Source organism: Antechinus flavipes, chromosome 6, assembly GCF_016432865.1.
Source record: "Antechinus flavipes isolate AdamAnt ecotype Samford, QLD, Australia chromosome 6, AdamAnt_v2, whole genome shotgun sequence".
NCBI classification, from domain to species: domain Eukaryota; kingdom Metazoa; phylum Chordata; class Mammalia; order Dasyuromorphia; family Dasyuridae; genus Antechinus; species Antechinus flavipes.
The window spans coordinates 228,608,919-228,631,832 of record NC_067403.1 but is presented as its reverse complement, the minus strand read 5'-3'; the positions used below and the strand labels follow the sequence as shown (position 1 = coordinate 228,631,832).

The window sequence follows — 22,914 nt, the reverse complement described above, 5'->3', positions numbered from 1 at the left end:
CCTTGCCAAATCAAGTCTGAATTGTTTGTTATTATTTGTGGTTTTGTGTTGTTTGTTTTTTGTTCCCTAGGCTATTCCTTTTTTAATGATGTTGATGAAACAAAGGCCTCAATCAAAGACTGTAAGTAAACATGTTCTAAATTGCCTAGATCGAGGTTAAGTGGGTTGTAATATATATGTGGGCATGAAGTGGGGCGGGGAAAGAGGGGAAGAAAAGGTTCATTCTCTGGCTGAGGCTTAAACAGAAATCCCCTTTTGGTTTTTCCCCCCTGCTTACTGAAAATCTAAAAAATGCCCAAGTTTGCTTCCTTGCCTTAATAAATGAAGTCTGTTTAATTTAATATATCATAATACCCAAAGGTCATTCAGGACTTTAGAACCCACATTCTAGATCTTATATAGGAATTAGAACTCACCCCTAAATAAAACTGACTGTCTTGGGAACTGAAGAGAGAGGAAGAAAGAAAAAAAGAGAGGGAGAGAATCTTTCTAAAGATTGTCAGTTAAATCAATGGAGGACCCTTTGGGATAGTCATTATAGAGGGCATGCTGGGTATCCAGGAAAGTATTAAACTAGATGGGCCCTCCAAGTCTAAGAGTTTGGGATAACAGGAAGGAAGGAAGGAAGGAAGGAAGGAAGGAAGGAAGGAAGGAAGGAAGGAAGGAAGGAAGGAAGGAAGGAAGGAAGGAAGGGAGGGAGGGAGGGAGGGAGGGAGGAAGGAAGGAAGAGAAGGAAGGAAGGAAGAGAAGGAAGGAAGGAAGGAAGGAAGGAAGGAAGGAAGGAAGGAAGGAAGGAAGGAAGGAAGGAAGAGAAGGAAGGAAGGAAGAGAAGGAAGGAAGGAAGGAAGGAAGGAAGGAAGAGAAGGAAGAGAAGGAAGGAAGAGAAGGAAGGAAGGAAGGAAGAAAGGAAGGAAGAGAAGGAAGGAAGGAAAGAAGGAAGGAAGGAAGAGAAGGAAGGAAGGAAGGAAGGAAGGAAGGAAGGAAGGAAGGAAGGAAGGAAGGAAGGAAGGAAGGAAGGAAGGAAGGGAGGGAGGGAGGGAGGGAGAAATCACTGTGCTGCCCCCTCCAAAAAAAAAAAGTCAGTCCTCTTATGGTCATTCCTCTAGTGATCAGCTTCCCTCTTTTAGTTTAACTGGACCAAGAGACAGGTCGACTCAAAATCTTTCCAACTTGGCAGGACCTGCTGGAGATTAGGCTCTGCTACAATAGCTTTCAAGACTTCCATGTCATGGTACGGTATCAAATAAGGATGGGATAATAGGAACAGAAGTAACAGAAGTAGGAATAATAATAGTAACTTTTCCCTTTTGGGCCAGTTCTATGATTCCACCAGCATAGGAAATTCCTTTGTATGGGAACTCCCAGTGTAGCTAAGATCAGCAACACATCTGTAATTCAAGGAAGTATCTCCTACCAATACAACAGATAATTCTCTAAGACTATAGGTTCTCTAGAAGTCAAGTGATTGGCTCAGGGTCACAGAGCCATTAAGTGTGAGATGTGCAACTTGAACCCCAATCTCTGACTCCGTGTTAAGGAGAAAAAGAAGGAAAAAGAAGAGGGAGAACAGAAGGAGGAAGAAGAAGAAGAACAATAACAACAACAACAATAACAACAACAACAACAGAAGGAGGAAGAAAAGGAGAAGGAGGAGGAGGAGAAGAAAAGAAGAGGAACAAGAAGAAGATGATGAAGAGGAAGAAGAGGAACAAGAAGAAGGAGAAAAAGAAGAATAGGAACAAGAAGAAAAAGAAGAGGAAGAGGAGGAACAAGAAGAAAGAGAAAAAGAAGAGAAACAAGAAGAAAAAGAGAAAGAGGAAGAAGAGGGAGAAGAAAAAGAAGAGGAACAAGAAGAGGAAGAACAAGAAGAAGAAAAGGAAGAAGAAGAGGAAGAGGAGGAGGAAGAAGAGGAACAAGAAGAAGAATAAGAGGAACAAGAAGTAGCAGCAGCAGCTAATTTAAGCATTTCTTATGATTTGCCTCTTTGTCCCATAAATGAATTCCATTAATAGAATGATTTCTAAGTGCTATTAAATTTGGTTAAAAGAGGTTTTAGTACCCCAAGATTTAACACGGAAACACCAAAACCCTAGAATTGTGTCTCCCAAATGATTTCCAAAAGAAACGCCTCCTCTATACACCAGTTTCCCTTTGGCAGTGACTCTATGTCCTCCCAGGACTGTCCTCACCCTCAGCCCGGAACAAGAGACAAGCTTCTTTCTGCAGCCAAGGCTGAGGTGAGAGCCTTCTAAGAAGGCAGGAGTAAGGGGGGCCTGAAAGGTGGGCCAGTCCTGGCTTCCCACTGTAACTGTCTTCCATATGCAAGTCCGCTTCAGTCAGTCAACAACATGGTGCTTGGTACAACAGGAGGTGCTGAATAAATACCGATTGGTCAGTCCAGCATTTATTAGGTGCCTTTTGTGTACCAAGTAAAAGGAAGCATAACCTCGTAGAAACAATTCAAGACACATTTAATTATTAAATGCTCACTATGTGTCAGGTACTGTGCTGAGTGCTAGGGATCTACTTCTTCCCCCACTCCCCCAAAAAAGGGCAAAAAGAGCTCCTGCCCTGAATGAGCTCAGAGTCTCTTGGGTCTCAAGTGGCACCTCAGACATAGATTGGCCGTGTGACCCTGGACAAGTCATTGAATTTGTGCCTGCAGAATCATTCTGAGACTATAAGAGGCAGAGATTTGTTGATCTGCATCATAAGAAGGATTTTCCTTGCAGGGAAGCTCCCTACCCACTGATGACATCACAGGTCCAGATCCAAAATGTTTTTTTTTTTAAAATATCACACTTTTTTTAGGCACTAAAGAAATAAATATTAAAGCTCCACAGTCCCTGCCCTGGGAAAACTTGAATTCTACTGAGGCGGGAAAGGGATGGTAGAATGTACTGACATATAAGTATAAATACAGATTGATGGAGATGAAGGTTTACAACTGAGGCAACAAAGGAGAGATTTCTTGAAGAGGGGAGCTCTTAACCTGAGCCCTTAGAAAAGTTAAGGAGTTAACAGAGTCCTAGAGTCAGACTCTTCTCTGCATAGAGTGGGCAGTTAGCCCTATCCTGGTGTTGAAAGCCCTGGATTTAAAATTTGTGAACAGGGACAGCTAGGTGGTAGAGTGGATAGAGCACCAGCCCTGAAGTCTGGAAGCCCTGAGTTCAAATCTGGCCTCAGACACTTGATACTTCCCGGCTGTGTGACCCTGGGCAAGTTACTTAACCCTAATTGTCTCAGCAAGGAAAAAAAATTGTGAACAGTCATGGCCAAAGCCCTGAGATATTGGGCCAAGAGAATGAAGCTTCCGTAGGTCTCAGTTTTCTCACCTGTAAAATGGCCCTATCAGCACCTGCCCACCTTCCTTTAGGTATGGGCTGGTAACTCGTCAGGTATTCCCTCTCTGAAATACTCTGGAAGTACGGGCTATATACATATCTAGATGCTACATATCAAGGTCAATGTTTGCATGTCCCCACAGACTCGCAGAATGTTAGAACTGGACGCGACCTTAGAGACCACCTAGTCCAAGCTCCTTATTTTACAGATGAAGAGACCGACGTTCAGAGAGGTAATGTATTTTGCTCAAACTGACGTAGTCAGTGATTGGTCAGCTGGGTTCTGGCGCCCAGTTCCTTTGGACGGCCTTATTCCCTTTAATTTTTTCTACTGTCCTGTGCTTTCTCATGATTGTGCTTTCCCTTCTTCCTTCCCTTCCACCATCTGTTCATTCATTGGTCACATTTTCTGAGCGAGCTGCTGGGCTGTGGGGATCAACGTGAGAGGAAGTCTTGGTCCTCAGACAGATGGCAACTAGTGGGGGAGATTAGCTAGTTATATGATAGATCAATAGATAAATACGGATGATGGAAACATGGGTGAGAGAGAAAGAGACAGAGAGAAGAGAGACAGAGGATAATGAGCATTTATTAAGCCCTTTATTATACTCAATGTAGGAACTGAGTGACAAGGAAAAGAAATAAATTCAAGTAAGATAGTGCCCACCCTCAAGACAACACATAAGGAGGGAAACACAGGGCCAGCGTGGAGTGTAGACAGCTGGGAAGTAACAAGATTAGGGACTTGGTTCTGGAAAAATAAGAAATGTAAATAAGTGAGCATTGGGCCAGGAAGGACATGAAGAGGGTCAGAACTTTGACCCAGAGCGTGAAAAATCTCAGAGGAAAAAGGGTGGTTTCTCAACTCTGTGCATCTGCCAGAATTATAATAATAATAACAGTATTTAAGTAACATTTTTAAGGTTTGCACACCATTTAATATTTATTATTTCATTTAATCCTCACCATCCACGTGGAAAGTAGATTGTTATCCCCATTTTACACATGAGGAAACTGAGGCAGAAGTTAAAGTGACTTGTCCAAGATCACATTGCTAGTAAGTGATTAGGGTAGAATTTAAACTCAGATCTTTTAGGCTCAAAGTTCAGCCCTTTATTCACTTATCCACCCCAATAATGTAGTCTTGGGCCTTATTTCCCAAATATATGATAGGGCCCCAAAACAAGTGCTTCCACCTATCCCACAGCCCAAGGTCAGTCCTTAAGATCATTCCTGACCTAGAAATGCTTTCTTTCAATTCAACAAATATTTATTAGGCCCTTGGAACTTGAAAAGCCTTGTTAGTTACGAGGGATGCAAAAATAAAAACACCCTCAAGAAGTTTCCATTCTCCTCAGGGAGATCCAATAGGCAGACACCAAAGTACGATGCAAAGTAGATAGAAATGGAGGCAAAGCAGAGGACCACCTGTTCCCAAGCATATAGTAAGTACCTCCTACTGATGATGGCAGGGATTGTGCAGGAGCTTCAAGCACAAAGACAAAAATGGAATGGCTTCAAGGAGCTTGCGAATACATATATAAACTGAGTGACAGCCAATAATAATAGTATTTATATTTGAAGGCAGCTGGTTGCTTCAATGGATAAAGTAGTAGGCCTATCGTCAGGCCTAATTTTAAATTTTAAATTTTGAATTAAAATTTTTTAATTTTAATTTCAATTTTTTTAAAAAACATTATTTAATTTTTAATTTTTAATTCAGCCTCATGATGGGGTTTCAGCACCAAATGTTGGGGAGAGGGGATTTTGGACTCCAAAAGCATATCGGGGTCTCAAGCCAGTGACAGAAGCTGTCTCAAAGAATTTGTGAGCCTAATTCTCCAAATCAAGAGGCAAAGATTTTATTATGCTGCTAACAGCAGCGAAATCCATATGGAGTTTTAGCAATTAACAAGAGGATGGAAGCTCCAGTCGCTGACAGGATTCACAATTAACCAGGGAGAAGACCCCATTAAGGAGGAAGATGCCATTAAGGCGTGATTAGTTCCTAATGAATCCTTGACTCCATAAGGTGGGCTAAATTCCTAGAAAAGGAGTTTAGAAGGAGGATTACAAACTTGATTGGTGGGCTAAATTTTTTTTAACAATAAACATATTTAATTCAAATGAAATGTTAAGGGAACAAAAGAAGAATTATGACAATATACTCATCTGGTTCAAAATTTCATGGAACAGAGAAATGGTCACACATCCCACAAAAGAATTTCTCAATAATATGCAAACCCCTGATAGAACCCAAATGCCAAAAGAGAGAGAGAAAGAGAGAGAGAGAGAGAGAAGATTATAAGATATATTATGTTTCTCTATTCCTTTTCCCTAATTTCTCAGTCTTGCTCTGGTCCTGAGAAATGAACCTACATATATAATCATAGAACAGAAGAACATCCCTAGTGGGCTAAATTCTTTTTTTTTTTAATTAAAGCTTTTTATTTTCAAAACCTTGGGTTCCAGTTTTCCCTCCCTTTCCCCAACTCCCTCCCCTAGATGGCAAGTAATCCAATATATGTCAGACATGGTAGAAATATATGCTAAGTCCAATATATGCAATTTATACAATTATCTTGCAGCACAAGAAAAATCAAATCAAACTGGAAAAAAAGAGAAAGAAAATAAAATTGGGCTAAATTCTTAAAGAAGTTTTTAACACCCTAAAATCCAGTGCACTTGCATGCTACGGTATCATCCACGATGTCACGGTCCTCTTTGAGAGAAAAAAAAAGCAGGACAAAAATAATAAGTCATAACATAAAGAGAAGACGTCAGGAAGTTCCTGGAGGACCATGACAGGGTAGATTAAAAGTTTTAAGGGGGAATCTGCAGTAAGAGTACGTCTTTTATAGGGAAAATATGTCAGGGACTGACATCATAACATGGCTTTCTGATTGGACACAGCAAACTGATGGTTTTGAAAAATAGAAGGAACAAAAGGCCTACTTAAGACCAGATAATCTATTTAACACTTCCTGGCTGTGTGACCCTGGACAAGTCACTTAACCCCAATTGCCTCAAAAAAAAAAAAAAAAAAAAAAAAGATTCTTAAAAAAGAAAAAAAAAATTTTAAAGACCAGGTAATCCTATCAGTGCTCCTTGCTGCAGGGAATAGCTGGGTTTCCAGATTGTATACAGTGATTCAGACTCAGAGGTCAATGCCCATCGGGTTACCAAGGACTTCATTACCCAGAATGTGTGAACCCGGACAAATCATTAACCTGTGTCTTAATCCACTGGAGAAGGAACTAGAAAACCACTGCAGTATTTTGGCCAGGAAAACTCCATATAAACTCATGAAGAATCAGACATGACTGAACGACAGCAATAACAACAAGCATTTATGTAGTGCCTACTGTATGCCAGACACTGTGCTAAGTGCTTTACAAAAAATTACATCAATTCCTCCTCACAACAACCCTGGGAGGTCAATGCTATTATTGCCCCCTGCACAGGGTAATTTCACAGGGAGACCCCAGCACTGAAGGAATCAAGAAAGATCATCATCACTCGGGATGCCCGAGGAATATTTAGCAATAGGGTGAAGATTTTCAGCTTCTATTTCCCAGTTCTGATCGGCCCTTTCTGCATTAATAGCCTGGCATATGGTAGACTTAATAAGCTTGTTAAATTAAGTTGAATTGAATTGTGCACTCTGATGAATAAGCCCGGGGCAAGCTTTATTACAAACAGATACGAGTTGCCCTGTTACATTTGAGACATTCACCAAGGTCCTGTTCATTATCCACACATACAGGGTGACTGACTGTCAAAGACTAATTCAGTTCATTAAGGATTGACATTATCCTAACACTCTCTCTCCTTCTCCCTCCCTCCTACTGTGCCTCCATCCTTCCCTCCCTCCCTCTCTCTCCCTGACACATTCTATGTCTGTCTGTCTCTGTCTCTGTCTCTGTCTCTGTCTCTGTCTCTCTGTCTCTCTCTCTCTCTCTGTCTCTCTCTCTCTTTCTCTCTCTCTCTCTCTCTCTCTGACTTTCTCTCTCTCTCTCTCTCTCTCTCTCTCTCTCTCTCTCTCTCTCTCTCTCTCTCTCTCCTCTCTCTCTCTCTCTCTCTCTCTCTCTTTTCCCCCCTCTCTGCCTGGGCAGAAAGGGGATGAGGAGGGGCCGTGGCCAGAGCTCAGTTCGAACCCTAAAGACCGGGAGGGGTTAATGGGCTGCAATCCGCGGAGGGGCGCAGCCCGGCAGCCGAAGGAGCGAGCCGGGTCTTGCACCGCATGAAATGGGCCCGGACTGAGGGAGGGGTCACGTGCTGCGCTCGGCCCTGGTCTGACCGCTTCTGGGCCTTGTGTTTAACCCTCGGCAGCAAAGTTTGGCAGGATCAGTGCCGATCGTGGCCGGTCAGGAGAGCGCGGCCGGGGCTCAGGGAGAGGCTCCGGGCTGGTTTGAGCAGCCGGACATTTTTAGCCCGGAGTGAGAAGATTAGAGGAAAGCGCGCTCTCCACCTGGGCTGGGCGACGGGCAGGAGTTAGATTTGGTCTGTTTGGGAGCTCCGAGAGCCTGATGTTGGCTCCGAGGAAGGAAGAAACACTCGGCACCTGTCCGAGCTTCCACAAGTGGCCCGGCTGTCTCGGAAGGGAACGGGGCCCTGGGCACCCAAGTTCCCAAGCAGAGGCTGGATGCCCAGTTACTGAGGTGCTGGGGAGGGGGCTCAGCTCAGACAGGCTAGATGAGCTCCGAGGGGCTTTCAGAAGCCCCACCCTAGATGCGGGTGGGGAGCCCACCCCCAGGATGGAGAATAGCACGTCTAGATCGGACTTCAGTGTCAGGGATGGTTAGCAGGAGAGGGGCTGGGAAAGGCCCCAGAAGAGTCAATCATTTACTCTCTGTCTCCTCCCCTCTCCCCCTCTCCTTCCCTTCCACCCTCCATCCATCCTTCAGTCCATTTACTAAGCACCTACTATGTGCTCAGCGGATTCAGCTCATCATGGCTGCCTTCAACCAGCCTCGGGCCAATGTCACCAGTAAGGCAGTGGATCGGAATAGGCTCCATGCTTTCCCCCAAACCACCACCAGAGAATTCCCAGGAGGTTTAGCTTAAGCCAGAGACACCGACCCAGGGGATAGAGCTACACAGGGGTCCTTAAACTACGCTGGCGGGCCAGATGTGGCAGCATCTCACCCTCACCCAGGGCTATGAAGTTTCTTTATTTAAAGGCCCACAAAACAAAGTTTTTGTTTTTACTAGAGTCCGGCCCTCCAATAGTCTGAGGGACAGTGAACCGGCCCCTATTTAAAAAGTCTGAGGACCCTTAAAGGGGCTGGGCTGGGCTCATCTTCCCCCTCCCACACTTACTTAGCTGTGGCAATTGAAACAAATCATTCCATCTCTAAAAGCCTCCGTTTTCTCATCTGTAAAATCGGGATGGGAATTCTTGCTGAGCCTAAAAATAAGCAAACACAAAAATATCATTGATTATATTTATAATTGAAGATCTGACTTCAAATTTCACCTTAAATTCCTACTAGCTATGAGTCATTGGTCCAATCGCTTCACCTCTGTGTCTCCCCATTTCTAAAATAATTAATAGTTCCTAGGCAAATATATACACACTCTGTAGAGATAAATATATGTGAAGGAATAAGCATTTATTAAGTACCTATTATGTACCAGACACTGTTAAGTGCTGGGAAAGACAACCCCTGCCCTCAAAGAACTTTCAGTCTAATGGGAGAGACAACTTGAAAACAGCCGCTGTGGTGGACAGAGTAAAAACTAGGAATTATGATAGATCTTCTAGGTTCTGTAAAGGGTAGAATGAGGCAGTATTTGTCAAGCCCTTTAGACACCTTAAAGTGCTATAAAAATGCTCATTAATATCATACCTCCCTCCTGAGGTTATTGTGAAGGAAGCACTTTGTCAACCAAAACCCACTATAAACAAGGAAGTTGCAATAAAGATAAGAATTGTTGTTAGTGCCCTATGTTTGGCATACATTGTGTGTATATATACATATATACACGGGTGATGCAGAGGATAGACTCTGCTCCTCATCCTCCTCAACTCAAATCCAGCCTCAGACACTTACTAACTGTGGGACCCTGGGCAGGTCACTTAACCCTGTTTACCTCAGTTTCCTCATCTGTAAAATGAGCCGGAGAATGAAGTGGCCACTTCAAACTCCAAGATCTTTGCCAAGAAAATCTTAAATAAGCTCACAGACACAACTGGAAACCTCAACAGTACACATGCATCTGCATATATATGCATACAGATACATATAAGACATCCAGGTAGCACAGTGCTGGACCTAGAATCAGAAAGATGTAAATTCAAAAGTGGACTCACATACATCCCAGCTAGGTGACTGTGAGCAAGTCATTTAAAATGGGGATTATAATAGTATTTATTTCCCACAGCTTTTGTGAGTATTAAATGAGATAATGTTTGTAAAACATTTAGTTCCTGACATATAGTTGTGCTTAATAAATGCTTATTATGTCATTTCATCTCATGTGTATGCATGTGTATACACACATATATGAACACTTGTGTATGTATGTGTGTATACATGTACAAGTACACACACATATACATTCATCTTTGAGAAAATAATGTAAATATTTGAAGTTTATAAAAACTAGTTTTCCTTTCGGCAATTCAGCACAATTTACTGTCTGCCCACAGGTTAATCATCCACCTTTGTTTATCTTCATGGTTGAGCTGTTTTTCTCTCTTATTAAAAGATCAAACAGCAGATAGGTCAGCCACACTGCCCGGCTCTGGCTTGCTGAGATGTGACTTTGGATCAGGCAAAGGGGCAGGACTTTGGATCCCGGGAGCGCTGGGCTCTGGCCACTTTCCCTCTGTGAGCGTGACCTAACCTGTGTAGCTTAAGCCCCCTTCCTCTCTCCACAGATTAGAAGCCTTCTCCTCTGTCACTTTATGTTTCCACGGGCATCAGGGGAGGGCTCTGTCTGTCTGTCTACATCCTATCTCACTTGGCAGCCCATTGAAACTACATTATTAGAGACCCCCATCCCAACCTGGGGGTCTCCAAACCTAGAGACTATTTATTTCAAGGGAATAGTTTGTAAGAGACTCCTTTGTACAGACACAGGCAGAGAGGGAAAGTTTGAAGGAGGCAAACATTGGGTTTGTTCTCCTGGAGATTATAAGAGTGTGACACAATAGCACATCCTGAGCTTTACTAGATGTCTATGGCAGTGGTGGTGGGAGTCTGTAATTCTCATCAGAAGATCTAGCAAATGACCATCCGCTCTGCCTTCTCCATAGGAAACACTTCTCCCTGGTTACTATTGCTTCATATCTGCTATCTTTCCTAATAACAAATCTAATAACAATAATAAATCCTTCTCTGATTCATTTTACAGATGAGGAAACTGAGGCAAATAGGGCTAAAGATTTTTTAATTGGCTACTATGTGCCGAGCACTGTGGATACAAAGAAAAAAGAATCTCTGCTCCCAGAGGAATCTAGGGAGGGAATGGAGACCAATATGAACAAATAATCTATATATGGGGGAAAAAAGAAATAATTAAGATGAGGGCACTAGAATTAAGAGGCTTTCTTCTGAAGGTAGAATTTTAGTTGGGCCCTGAAAGAAATCAGAAAAGATGGATGGAGAAAATGGAGAGAGAGGGTTCCAGGCATGGGGATGGACATAGAAAATGTCCACAGATGAGAAATGGAGCACAACAATCAGGACTGAGGAGTCCATATTTTGAATGCCAGACAGGATTTTGTATTTCATCCTAGAGGCAATCGGGAGCCACTGGGGTTTATTGAGTAGGGGGTGACATATTCAGAACTGAGCTCTAGGAAAATCACTTTAGCTACTGAATGGAAGATGGATTGGAGGCGGGCAGACTCTCTAGGGGCTGTTGCTGTAATCCTGGCTTGAGGAGATGAGGAAGGCAGCAGGTGATGATGGTCTCAGAGGAGAGAAGGAGAATTGGAGAGATGTTGCAAGGCTGAGATTGATAGACCTTGCCTGCAGATTAACTATGGGACGGTGAGAGGGAGCACTTGAGGGTGACTCAGTACCTTGAGACCCACTGTGTTATTATGGTTCAGAAGAGTTTTTAAGCTTCTCTTGCTTTTATGTCAGACCTCCTCAAGGACTGTAAGTTCAGAGCAAAGGATTGTTTGCTTTTCGTTCTGGCCTCAGAAATTCTCCAAAGTTTCCCAAACCTGTAGAAAACAAACAAACTTCCTCAGCAACCTCTGCTTTCACTCTTTTTCTGCTCGGCCCTGGTCTCGGCTCTTAGACCCAACTTCTTTTGGACAAGAGCCACCGCACTGAAGCAACAGTGGGTTAAGCAGGCCGGGCAGGGCTTCTCCCTTATCCCAGTCCGGTTTGGACGGGGCAAGAACAAGTCCCATGATCCCACAGGTCCCTTCTTTCTCTCATGTTCCCTAATGCTCACCTTATGTTACAGCTGCAGACTCATCGTGTTTGAAAATAGGAAGCCTAAAAAATCAGGAGAGCCATAACCACGGCAGATCAAGTAAGTGCCATTAGAAATCCCCCTGGAAGGGAAGCTTCATAAGGAAAGAGAATGTCCCCAAACACGCTTTAGGGTCCCCTCCACCTCACAGGAACTCAAATGCTCACTGGTGTTCCAGTCGGGCTTGGGATGAGGAAAAACCTTGTATCCAGGAGCTCTCCCAGAGGAGCCTGGGCTGCCCTGGGAGACAGGGGGTTCCCTCATCATGGAGGATGAGTATAGTCTGAATGACCTGGATGGGTTGGACAAGACAACCTTAGAAATCCCTACGCAGGTATTATGTTGGCGGAAAGGGACCTGGATTTGGAACCAGGAGATAGTCAAGGTTGGGGCAGTGGTTTGCCTTGCTCGGTCTCCTCAAGGGTGCAACCTAGGATGGTTTACCTGTCATTTGCATGGCAGTTGGCCAGCAGTAGGTGGAAATGACTGGAAGACACAATTTCTGGGTCTCTGTTTTCTCATTTGAAAAAGTGAGGGAGGTTGGACTAGATGATACCTAAGGTTCCTTATTCCTTTTTTTTTTTTTAAAAGCTTTTTAATTTTCAAAATATATGCATGGATAGTTTTCAACATTCACCCTTGTAAAGCCCTGAGTTCCAATTTTTTTCTCCCTTTCTTCCCTGTATCCCCTCCCCTAGATAGTAAATAATCCAATATATGTTGAACATGTGCAATTCTTCTACACATTAAATCCGTGTTCTCGAGATGAGTGACTTATGCACCAGCACACCGTTAGTAAGTAGCCAACTCAGCCTGCAAATCCAAATGATCTGTCTTCAGATCCAGCCTGTGCTCTTGAGGGTCTAAGGCTCCCTAAAGTTGAGCAACTTCCAGGGAACTCTTCAGGTCAGCCCTTTCTAAAGGAGAATCCTCAAATTAAAAGGCAAACCTCTCCTTTCTCCAGTATGACTAGTGTCTGGTGCATGAATGTCGTTCAGGAATTATATGATAAGAAAAGATGGGCTGGTGTCGTGGTGAGAGATAAAAAATAGAGTTCACTAATATCAGTCACCCGACAAGCAATTATTAGGCACTTACTACGTACCAGACACTATGCGAAGAACCTAGGACAGAGAGGCAAAGGGACCCTTAAGCTCACATTCTAATTCTATATTTAGTGATAAGGAAGGTTCTGATAGGGAGAAGCACCTTAGAATGGGTGGGATGAGAGAGAGCCTTGAAGAAAAGGGAAAAAGCCCAGAGGCGGACACTGGGAGGTAGAGATGGGCTCAATCAGGGAAAAAGCCTCAAATTGTGGCTTGAGAAGCAGCAAGATCAGCAATTCTGCATGGTAGGATATGGAAGGAGTGGGATGATGTTAGAAGGCTAGGAGAAGAATGAGGGGCTGGTTTCTGAAGTTTTGTCAGATGACAAAGACTCACTAGAGTTTATCGGGAAGGGGTCAGACTTGGACTTGAAGAAAATCGCTTTGGCAGCTGATTAGTAGACGGACTGGGGGAGACATCAGGGAATGGCCCCATGGGCTCAGATTTATGGGAAGTCATGGACAAACATGGCAGAGGGACGGGAAGGGATGAATGGGCCCCTTGGGAAGGAAAGCAAGCCCATGCATCCTCGGAGTATGGAGGACCTAACTTGTTTTTCTGCCTTTCCCTTCTCCCAAAGGCCTCCAGAGTTCTCACCTATGGGAATTTGTGAGAGACCTCCTCCTGTCTCCCGAAGAGAATTGTGGCATTTTGGAATGGGAGGATCGGGAACAGGGTATTTTTCGGGTGGTGAAATCGGAAGCCCTCGCCAAGATGTGGGGACAAAGGAAGAAAAACGATAGGATGACCTATGAAAAGCTGAGCAGAGCCCTAAGGTAAGATAATATCCTGCCCCATGGCTCCCCTCTGGGCACGGTTACATAAGCCAGGGATGACTTTATTTTCCTGGCATTTTCACTTGGGAATGGAAAGGTCATGAGACCGGGCTCCTGGCTTTTTTTGGTGGCACTTAGATTAAGGGCTTAGAAGAGGACACTCCTTGCTTCTCATTCCTGGCAGCCTTTAAGGAAGGGATCTATCTCTTGGAAGGGAGACGGTCTCGCAAACACACACACACATACGTGTTTCTGAGCAAGAAGAAGGCAGATCAATCACACAGGGATCTGAGAGCTTTCTGTGTAAACTGATCAGGTACATGGTTTAAAAAAAAAAAAAAAAGCTAAGAAATCTAAATAAAGTTGCCCCATCAGAGAGGCCCTAAGCTTGAGAATGTTGACTGACTGGTAGTAAGCATTTTTCCTCAGCTGTGACTTTCTCCCCAGTTACCTTTCTGTTGTTTTTCCCCCTCCCCTTTGTTTGTTTGTTTTTTCCAGATACTACTATAAAACAGGAATTTTGGAACGGGTGGACAGAAGGTTAGTGTACAAGTTTGGGAAAAACGCACACGGTTGGCAGGAAGACAAGCTATGATCAACTTCACTCAGCCTCATTTTATGGATTTCCCCCCCTTAAAAAAATCATCATGCGACACATCTGAAAGTCTCTCTCTCTCTCTTTCTCTCTCTCTCTCTCTTTTTAACCTGAATACATTCTGGTGAAATTTCTCCATATCGGTTTCCATCTGGATCGACAGGTTGCCGACTGTTTCGCGTGGTAGCCACAAGGCTATTTGAAATCTAATTTGAGGGGGAGGGATGATTTGAGGGAGGATAAATTTATTTTGCAATAGTTGACTCCTATGGTTTAAATCAAGCATCACTTTTAACTCATCAAGACTCTTGAGAGCAATAAAGACGATCAGAATCTCTGGCTCAAAGCCAAACTCGGTATAGGATTGGGGGGTAACCAGGGTTTTTTTTACCCAGGATTTTGAAATTTCAAAAGGGGCTGAAAATGCAAAGTTCCTCACCTTCAATAGTTGCCTCTTCCTCGACCGTTTACTCAACGGGCATCTATCTATACCCCGTTCCCCTGCCTTCCCTCATCACCCCCATCTCTATAGCAACTGGCCAGTATATTAGCAATGCACACTCCCTTCCTCCTGGCAGCTGTATCCCAAGGGAGCTCTTCCTCCATCCCCCCCTCTTACAGAAACTCCTAGTTAGGTTTAGCTCCTGGCCACTCACTCACTCACAGCTCCTCTTCAAGAGCTTCCAGGCAGATCCCAAGGAACAAAGTGCTTAGAGACAGAATCCAATGAACTACAGGTGAGAGGAATTTAGGTCCAATTTTCCTTGACTGAAATCAGCAGCTGGAAGAGCTGGGCTAAGTCAGCACGACTTGACGGAGAGATTCCAGTCGGAGGACCCAACCGCTTCTCAACTGTGAGACTTTGGCCAAGTCACACTTCTCCGGGTCTCGGTTTCCTCATCTGTAAAATGTGGATTATCAGACCTTGCCTGCCTACCTCACAGGGTTGTTGTGGGGATGGGTTTCATAGATATAGTACTTTGTTACCTCAATGTGCTATGTAAACATCAGCTATTGTTCTAATGTCAGGGAATTTTCTGTTGGAATCTTTACAAACTGCTAACTAATTAGAGTTGATCTGATCTTACAAGAAGATGTTTTGGGCCAGAACCTGAAACAATTTTCCTGTTTGAAAAATAAATTTTACAAAAATTCAGCTTTAGCCATGAATCCAGCATACAAACTAAATTTAGCAGAGGTGGTTAGTAGAGTTCTCAACCATCTTTCCAGTCATGAAATAAACTTTTAAGCATCTTTCTAAACATATTAGACCTTTACAATTGACTTTATAAATATTTGTTGTTGAGATTTCCCTTTCTCCTGCCCAATTTTGGAATGAGGGTGTGCAAGGGGTTCATTAACTGAAAAATAAATATTTTCCCCTCCTCCCCCCCTACCAAATAGCATAAATTTTGTTCCTATGCAATCAACAGGAGATGAGTTCTCCCACTTTGAACTAAGTTCTAAAAAGTAAAATCTTTTCTCTTTGTGACAAAAACATCAAACCTTTACATAACTGGAAAAGTCCTATCATTTAAAGGCAATCAAAAGGTGCATCAGTTTTATTTTGTTTGATTACCTGATTGGTCTCCCTCCCCCACCCATCTCAAAAGTCCAGATTGCCACATCAAAAATAGTAAAAGTGAAGGAATACTGACTCAACAAACTTCAGGGAGATCAAGTCTGCACCGACAGTTTTTTGCTCTTCCTCAGCGACCCATAATTCAGTGGTCTGTGCCACGTCTTCTAGCTACCGAGCCAAAGGAAGGAGGCATCTCAGAGCCGTGATATATGGCGAAAACTACAGTGGTCAAAAGGTTAACCTCAAAAACTAATGTGTTTAAAAGAAAAATGTGAATAACTGTAAAGTAATCTATTTTTGGATTCATTTTTTTCCAGGCAAATAGTTTGTAAACAATGTGAATAAAATATTTAATGTGAAAATGTTTCTGTATGGTATTCTCAAAACAATATGCCAAAATCATGATGGATTATGAAAATTTTTCAAGGGCTTTAGCTTAATGTCATTGATTTGTGTTTAAATACTGAATTTTAAATTTTTAAGGGATTTTTCTTTTTCTTTTATCCCAACCTGACATTTTGTCAATGTTTAGAGCTCTGAGTGAAGAAGTTTATCTATTTCTTCTCTAACTCAGTCCAAAAGAATTAAAGATTTCATAGGGAACATGAAATGAGAGGGAAATGGCAGCAAATTTATTTATTCTAGCCATCTTTCTTTTTTTCAAATTAAGAAACAGAAAAAGTTCAGTTTTATAGAATGAATGAGGCCACAGTCACTAGATCACAGCCAGTCAGGTTTAGGAAGGACCCCAACAGGTTTGGGTTCATTTAAATCAACATAAAGCTAAACAATGATGCCCTCTGCAACACAGCTGGCACAGTACCTGGTAGGTATTTAATAAATGCAGATTTTATGATTACAATGGACTCATTAATGTCTCTCCAGCCTTTGCTTGAACACCGTCATGAGAATGAACTTATCAGCTCCCACCGAGACAACTCCACCAGGAGACAGCTGCATTGTGAGGAAGTTCTGGGGACACACGGAGAACATTACCTTTCCTAAGCCTGCCTCAGTTTCCTCAGATTTAAAATTAGGGGATTGGACTCAATGACCTCTGAGGTGTCTTTTAAGTCTGTGGCCCGTGGTTCAGTGTCTTCAGCTGAAAAATGAAGGGACTGGCTCAGGGGTCCTTAGTCTTTTTTGTGTCAGAGATTCAGCCTCGCCCGCCCCATACACACACATCCACACCACGTTGGCAGTTTGTGGAAGACTAAAGAGCCTTCTCAGAGCAATGCTTTTAGATGGATCAGATAAAATGTATAGGATGACAAAGGAAACCAATCATGTTACAGTAGTTTATATATGTGTGTGTGTGTGTGTGTGTGTGTGTATAAATACAATTTTAATAGTGTGTATGTATTATGAATATTTAACATGTGAGTATAAATGTGTGTAGATGAAATATACATACATAAATAATTATACATAATAGGACATGAATATATACACAATATACATAATTATACATAATAGCATATGTGACATAGTATAATAATAGCATTGAGCAATATATATCACAATGCAGTAATAAATATGTTTAATATGATGCATATTATATAATATATTCATTATATTATGACATAATATATCCTATATCATTAAAATTATATACATGCACATATATATGTATATATATTTATATAAACATTTTTTTAAATTCATGGACTCCAGATTAAGAATCTCTGTAATTGAGAACTCTATTACGACCCAATGAATCACAACTGCCTTCCACTTTAAGATTTACAAAACACTTTAAACAAATTATTCCATTTGATCCTCATAATAACCCCAGGAGTTCCACAGATGTTTTACATCTGTATATTTACATCTGTATGTTATTCTCAAAAGCAATATGCCAATTTTTTTTTTTTTAACAGATGTTAGGGCCAGAGAGGCTCCCACACTAGTAAGTGTTTGAGGCAGGTTTTGAACCCAGTTCCTCATTACTCCAAATCCAGAACTCTGCTATGCCATACAATAGGGCTATCACCCTCTTGTTTCTGGATGCGAATTCCAGATTGAGGGGAGAGGGAAAGATTGAAGAAAGGATTTTTGAAAAAAAAGAGAATGAAAGGACAGCCGTTTTAGGGAAAGACCACAGGCTCAGGAGAATAAATAACTGGTGTAATCACCTTGTTTTAATAATGAGGAACATGAGATATTTATAAAGCACTTATTATAGTATCTGGAACACAATAGGCACTTAATAAGTGCTTGTTCCTTTTCTCCTTGAAGTAATTTGTACTACCGTTTAACTTCTCCCCTTCCTCCAGAATGATTTGGTCTCAAGAATCAAATGGGAAGATCTCTGATGACTCATGTTACCCCATGGACAAGTTAGTCCCCTGAATGCCCTGCTAGATACTTACCCTTTGTCTACAACCTCACTACTTCCATAGCAATGCAATTTCTAACCTAGTAAGCTTCCTGTAGAAGCTCATTCACCATCCCACTTGTCACCATGATCTCTGGACACATTAAAATCTCCATGCACAGGACTCTCCTCCTTTTTTCTTCCTCTTCAGGGGCCCTTGCCCGGTGTTATCTGTCCCAGGTCTACCATCTTGAAGAGTAAGATTTTCTCCAGTAGATCCCAACCATAACTACCTACTGCAACCTTGTGGGTACCCTCTGGCACTCCCTCCTCAGCAGCTCTTCAAGGGGCTTCGAGAGTGAGGAGAGGAAGACATCAATACCCGGCCTTTGCAGGCTCTCGTGGAATGAACACAAAGGAACATTAAGGAGGGTGACAGCAGCTGGGAGTGGGGGGAGGCTTCAGGGGCCATCTAGTCCATTGACCTTCCCTGTGTCACAGACCCTTCAGGCAGAAGTATATACAACCTTCTCAGAAGATTGTTTTTAAATGCATAGGATAAAGACATAGAAACCAATTATATTAAAATCCAGTTATCAAAATAGGTTTTAAAACATGTTCATCTGTGCCCAAAAATAAAACTGTGCATACCTTCAATCCAGCAGTGTCTCTACAGGCTTGTATCCCAAAGAGATCATAAAGGAAGGAAAGGGACCCATATGTGCAAGAATGTTTGTGGCAGCCCTCTTTGCAGTGGCAAGGAACTGGAAACTGAATAGACGCCCATTATTGGAAAATGGCTGAATAAATTATGGATGTTATGGAATATTATTGTTCTATAAGAAATGATTAGCAGGATAATTTCTGAAAGGCCTGGAGAGACTTGCACAAACTGAGTGAAGTGAATAGAACCAAGAGAACACTGCACACAGCAATGAGATTATGTGATGATCAATTCTGATGGATGTGGCTTTTTTCAACATTGAAGTGATTCAGGCCAATTCCAATAGACTGGTGATGGAGAGAGTTTCTGCATCCAGAGAGAGGACTGTGGAGACTGAGTGTGAATCACAACAGAGTATTTTCACCTTTTTGTTATTGTTTGTTTTTTCTTTTTCTTTCTTGTGTTTTTGTTTCCCTTTTGATCTCCTTTTTCTTGCACAGCATGATGAATATGGAAATATGTTTAGAAGAATTGCAAACAATGAAATGGGAATCTTAATAAATTCTAAAATTGATATAAGTTAGTGGAGTAATATGACACTCCCAAAACTAATGCTAAAGCAAGTTATAATGACAAGTATTGTGTGTGAACAAAATCTTCCAGTGAAGTCTCTCTAGCTGCCCTCAATGAAGGCAAGACAACCATGGAAGTTATTATGGACATGTGAGTCCTATTCCCATACCAGATGTCCTTTGAGGTCCCCTCCAACTATGAAATCCTGAGGCATTATTCTAAATCTATAAGGAGACACAATCTGCTCACATTATGTGTTAGATTAGTCTTGTCAAAGTGGATGAAGGCCAGACCGGGAGTGTGCTGGTATTTGGTAAAACTATAAATGGGACTGGATGGTGCTATTATAGCCGTAGCACATGATTTCTAATCCTGAGCCAAGCCATTGCTGAAAAGTCTCAAAAGGACTGACCTCTTAGGAGCTATGGGTAGCTCAAAAATCCCCATTTGGACCTGTAATATTATGCGTTGAAATACAACGGGCCTGCAAAGCAATATTTGGGGTACCAAACCCAATCCGATCGACAGGTTTGTATTCTGGGATCCACTCAGCAATTTCCTTGCTGCCACTAAAGCCTCTGCCTGAATCTCTAGCCCCTTACTCTCATCCCACCATTTTGTGGCAATAAACAGCAGATCTCAATTCTGTCCAGCCCCTGAAGAGAGAGTATATAAGAAAGCAGGAGCATATTCTACCCGAGGCAGTAGCATTCAGCCTGAGAATGAGAGAACCAGGGCAGAGAGGAGTGACATCTAACCAGGATGAGCCAGGCAAAGGCTGATTAAAAGAAATTTAGCAAAGATGATGAGGCGACTTTGAGGTTCATTCCTTGGAGAACTGCCATCAGGGAGGAAGGAGTAAGAAAGTAGACAATAAAGAAAATAAGGGAAGGGAGGAGGCTAAACTAAAATTACCAAAGATCCCAAGAGAAGGAAAATTCAGTTAAGAAGCTAGAGCTCAAGCAGAAAAAATCAATAGGAAAGATATTAAAACAAAAGACAGGATCGTCACACCAAATAACTGCAAATGTCTCTTAGTAAATATTGCAGAACAAAGGAAATCAAACAGAAGACAATGTTGATTCTCAAAGGAGCAAGATGTTCCAAGTGATTCAAAAGAGAAATCCGATTCTTGAAAGAAGTTCAAGTATAACAGAAGAAATTTTGTCTTCCACAGCAGAAAAAATTACAGACACAAAAAATAAAAACAAAAACAAAAAATCCACAAAATCCCCTAGAATCCACAAATGGAATATCTCTCCAAAAAAAAGCAAAATAGAGAATAACTAATTGGAATAAAAATATACCAAAATGAAGGACAATTTGAAGGAAGAAAAGCAGAAAGCAAGAACACTAAAAAAGCACATGATCCCTACACAAGTCAAACATGCTGTTTTTGAAAACAAGATGTATAGAGAGAATTTAAAGATTATAAGCCTTTCAGAAGAACATGATCTGTTAAAAAAAATATATGAACACCCTGATGCAAGAAATAATATAAGAAAATTTCCTGAATATAGAAAACACATCAATTTAAAGAATCTCCTCCCCTCCTGAAAAAAAAATACTTATGTTGTAAAAGCCAAGACACATAGTGATTACACTGAACAATTCCAACAACAAAAAAACAAATTTTGCAAGCAATCAGGAGAAAGACCTTCAAATATAAAGGAAAGGAAATTCGAATAATGTAAGGCTATTCTGCACCAACTACAAACCACATAGTGGAGGGAAAAATATATTTTGAAAAACAAAAGAGAACAAAATGACACATCCTAAAAACAGAGCCTAACCATCAGTGAAAAAATATGGATGTTCAATAAAACAGATTGCTAAACAGATTATTCATTAGAAAACAACTCAAAACACAGAAAAGGTAAATAAATGTAACTGCAAAGAAATGAAACAAATTACTCCAACTCATTGACATCTATGGGGTTAAACAAAAGAATAATAGAAAAACCATTAAGACATTTCTTTCAAAAAGTATATAAGGCAATAAAGATAAAAGCGACAGTAAGAAATGATAGTATAGCAACCAGCCTGAAACATCATGCCCTAAGTCTCACAACAAATCAATCGATAAATCTTATAAGATTAAACTGCAGAATGCTAACGTGCCCACAAGGGGTGAGATGAAGGAAGAGACTGAGTGACGTGATCCATTGAAGTCAATGGTAAAAAATAAAGAGGAATTAATTCCAACAATCTCTCAGCAAGAAGAGGGGTTACAAAAGGATGCCCAAAGTGAAAGGAGGGATTGAAATGGAAGGAAAGGTAGAAATCTTGATTCAGTGGACGGAGAGGGTCTCACTGAAGAACATACCCACAATGTAAAGATGGGGACATGACAATGGCTATAATCTGCAGCGATTTGGTTCTCAGGGAGATCAGCACCTCTCAGAAATAGAGGGATAGGAGCTTCTAAAAGCAACTGGCACCCAAAAAGGTGGGAGGTCATGGTTCTGGAGAGAAAATTCCATGGCAAATAAAAATTATCACCATTTTTCTTTGATATTCTCTTCCAAGTTTGGGGAACATCATTCAATTCCGCTTCTTCTCCTACCCAACTATCCCTTTTCACTCTCCTATATTAGATCCCCATTCAGGTCAAAACCATTCAATTTGGGTGCTCAGTTCTGGGTCATTTGAGGACCTCATCGACTGCCATGGATCGGAGCAGAAGATGCTCAAATAGGCTCCTCCCCACATTTCCTGTCTTCTTCCACCCCTTCTCCTCCCACCTACTCTTCCATCTTGTGCCACTGGTTTCTTTGCTTTTCCTCCAGGAAGACACTCTCATCTTAATCTCCAGGCATTTTCCTCGGCCCAAAAAGCTTGCCCCTCTCATCTCTGCCTCCTGACCTCTCTGGCTTCCTCTAAGTCCCAGCTAAAATAGCCCTAACCCTTCTGGTGACTTCCTGTCTTGTATTACCTATTAGATATCTTGAACTGGTTGTCCTGTAGACTTCTAAAACTTAGCATGTCCATAACTCTACTCACCTTTTCCTTGACACTTTCTTCCCTTCTGAACTTTCCTATTACTAGAGAAGTACCATCATCCTCCCAGTGCCCAGGCTTATGACCTAGAAGTCATATCCTTGACTGCTCATTCTTCCTCCTCCCCCCTAATAGCCACATTCAATGTGTCCAAGGCCTGCTCAATTTTACTTTTATAACATCTCTTGAACTTGCTCATTCACCTTCTGAAGCTGCTGTCTCTCTGGCACTTTGTTTTCATTGTCTTCTGCTTAGATTCTAACAATAGCCTGCTGGTATACCTGCCTCAGGTCTCTCTCCAACCCAGTTTGTCTTCCAATCGGCACAGACCTGACCATGGTACCTCCTACTCAATAAACTCCAGCGGATCCATATCACTCATAAGATCCAGTATAAAAACCTGTTTGACATTCAAGGCCCTTAATAAACTGCCCCTCCCCACATTTCCTGTCTTCTTTCACCCATTCTCCTCCCACATACTCTTCCATCCAGTTCCTCTGGCTTCTTTGCTTTTCCCC

General features: G+C 41.9%; 1 protein-coding gene across 1 annotated transcript in view; it reads left to right on the top strand.

Annotated features, from left to right (window-relative positions):
• Nucleotides 1-14,606, top strand: part of ELF5 (E74 like ETS transcription factor 5) — a 52,379-nt gene extending 37,773 nt beyond the window's left edge. Inside the window, exons 4-8 of the mRNA XM_051964996.1 lie at nt 71-121; nt 3,488-3,577; nt 11,775-11,843; nt 13,470-13,665; nt 14,164-14,606. Coding sequence (XP_051820956.1) covers nt 71-121; nt 3,488-3,577; nt 11,775-11,843; nt 13,470-13,665; nt 14,164-14,260 — 503 coding nt within the window. The 3' untranslated portion in view covers nt 14,261-14,606. The remainder of the gene's footprint in view (nt 1-70; nt 122-3,487; nt 3,578-11,774; nt 11,844-13,469; nt 13,666-14,163) is intronic.
• The last annotated feature ends 8,308 nt before the right edge of the window (nt 14,607-22,914 follow it).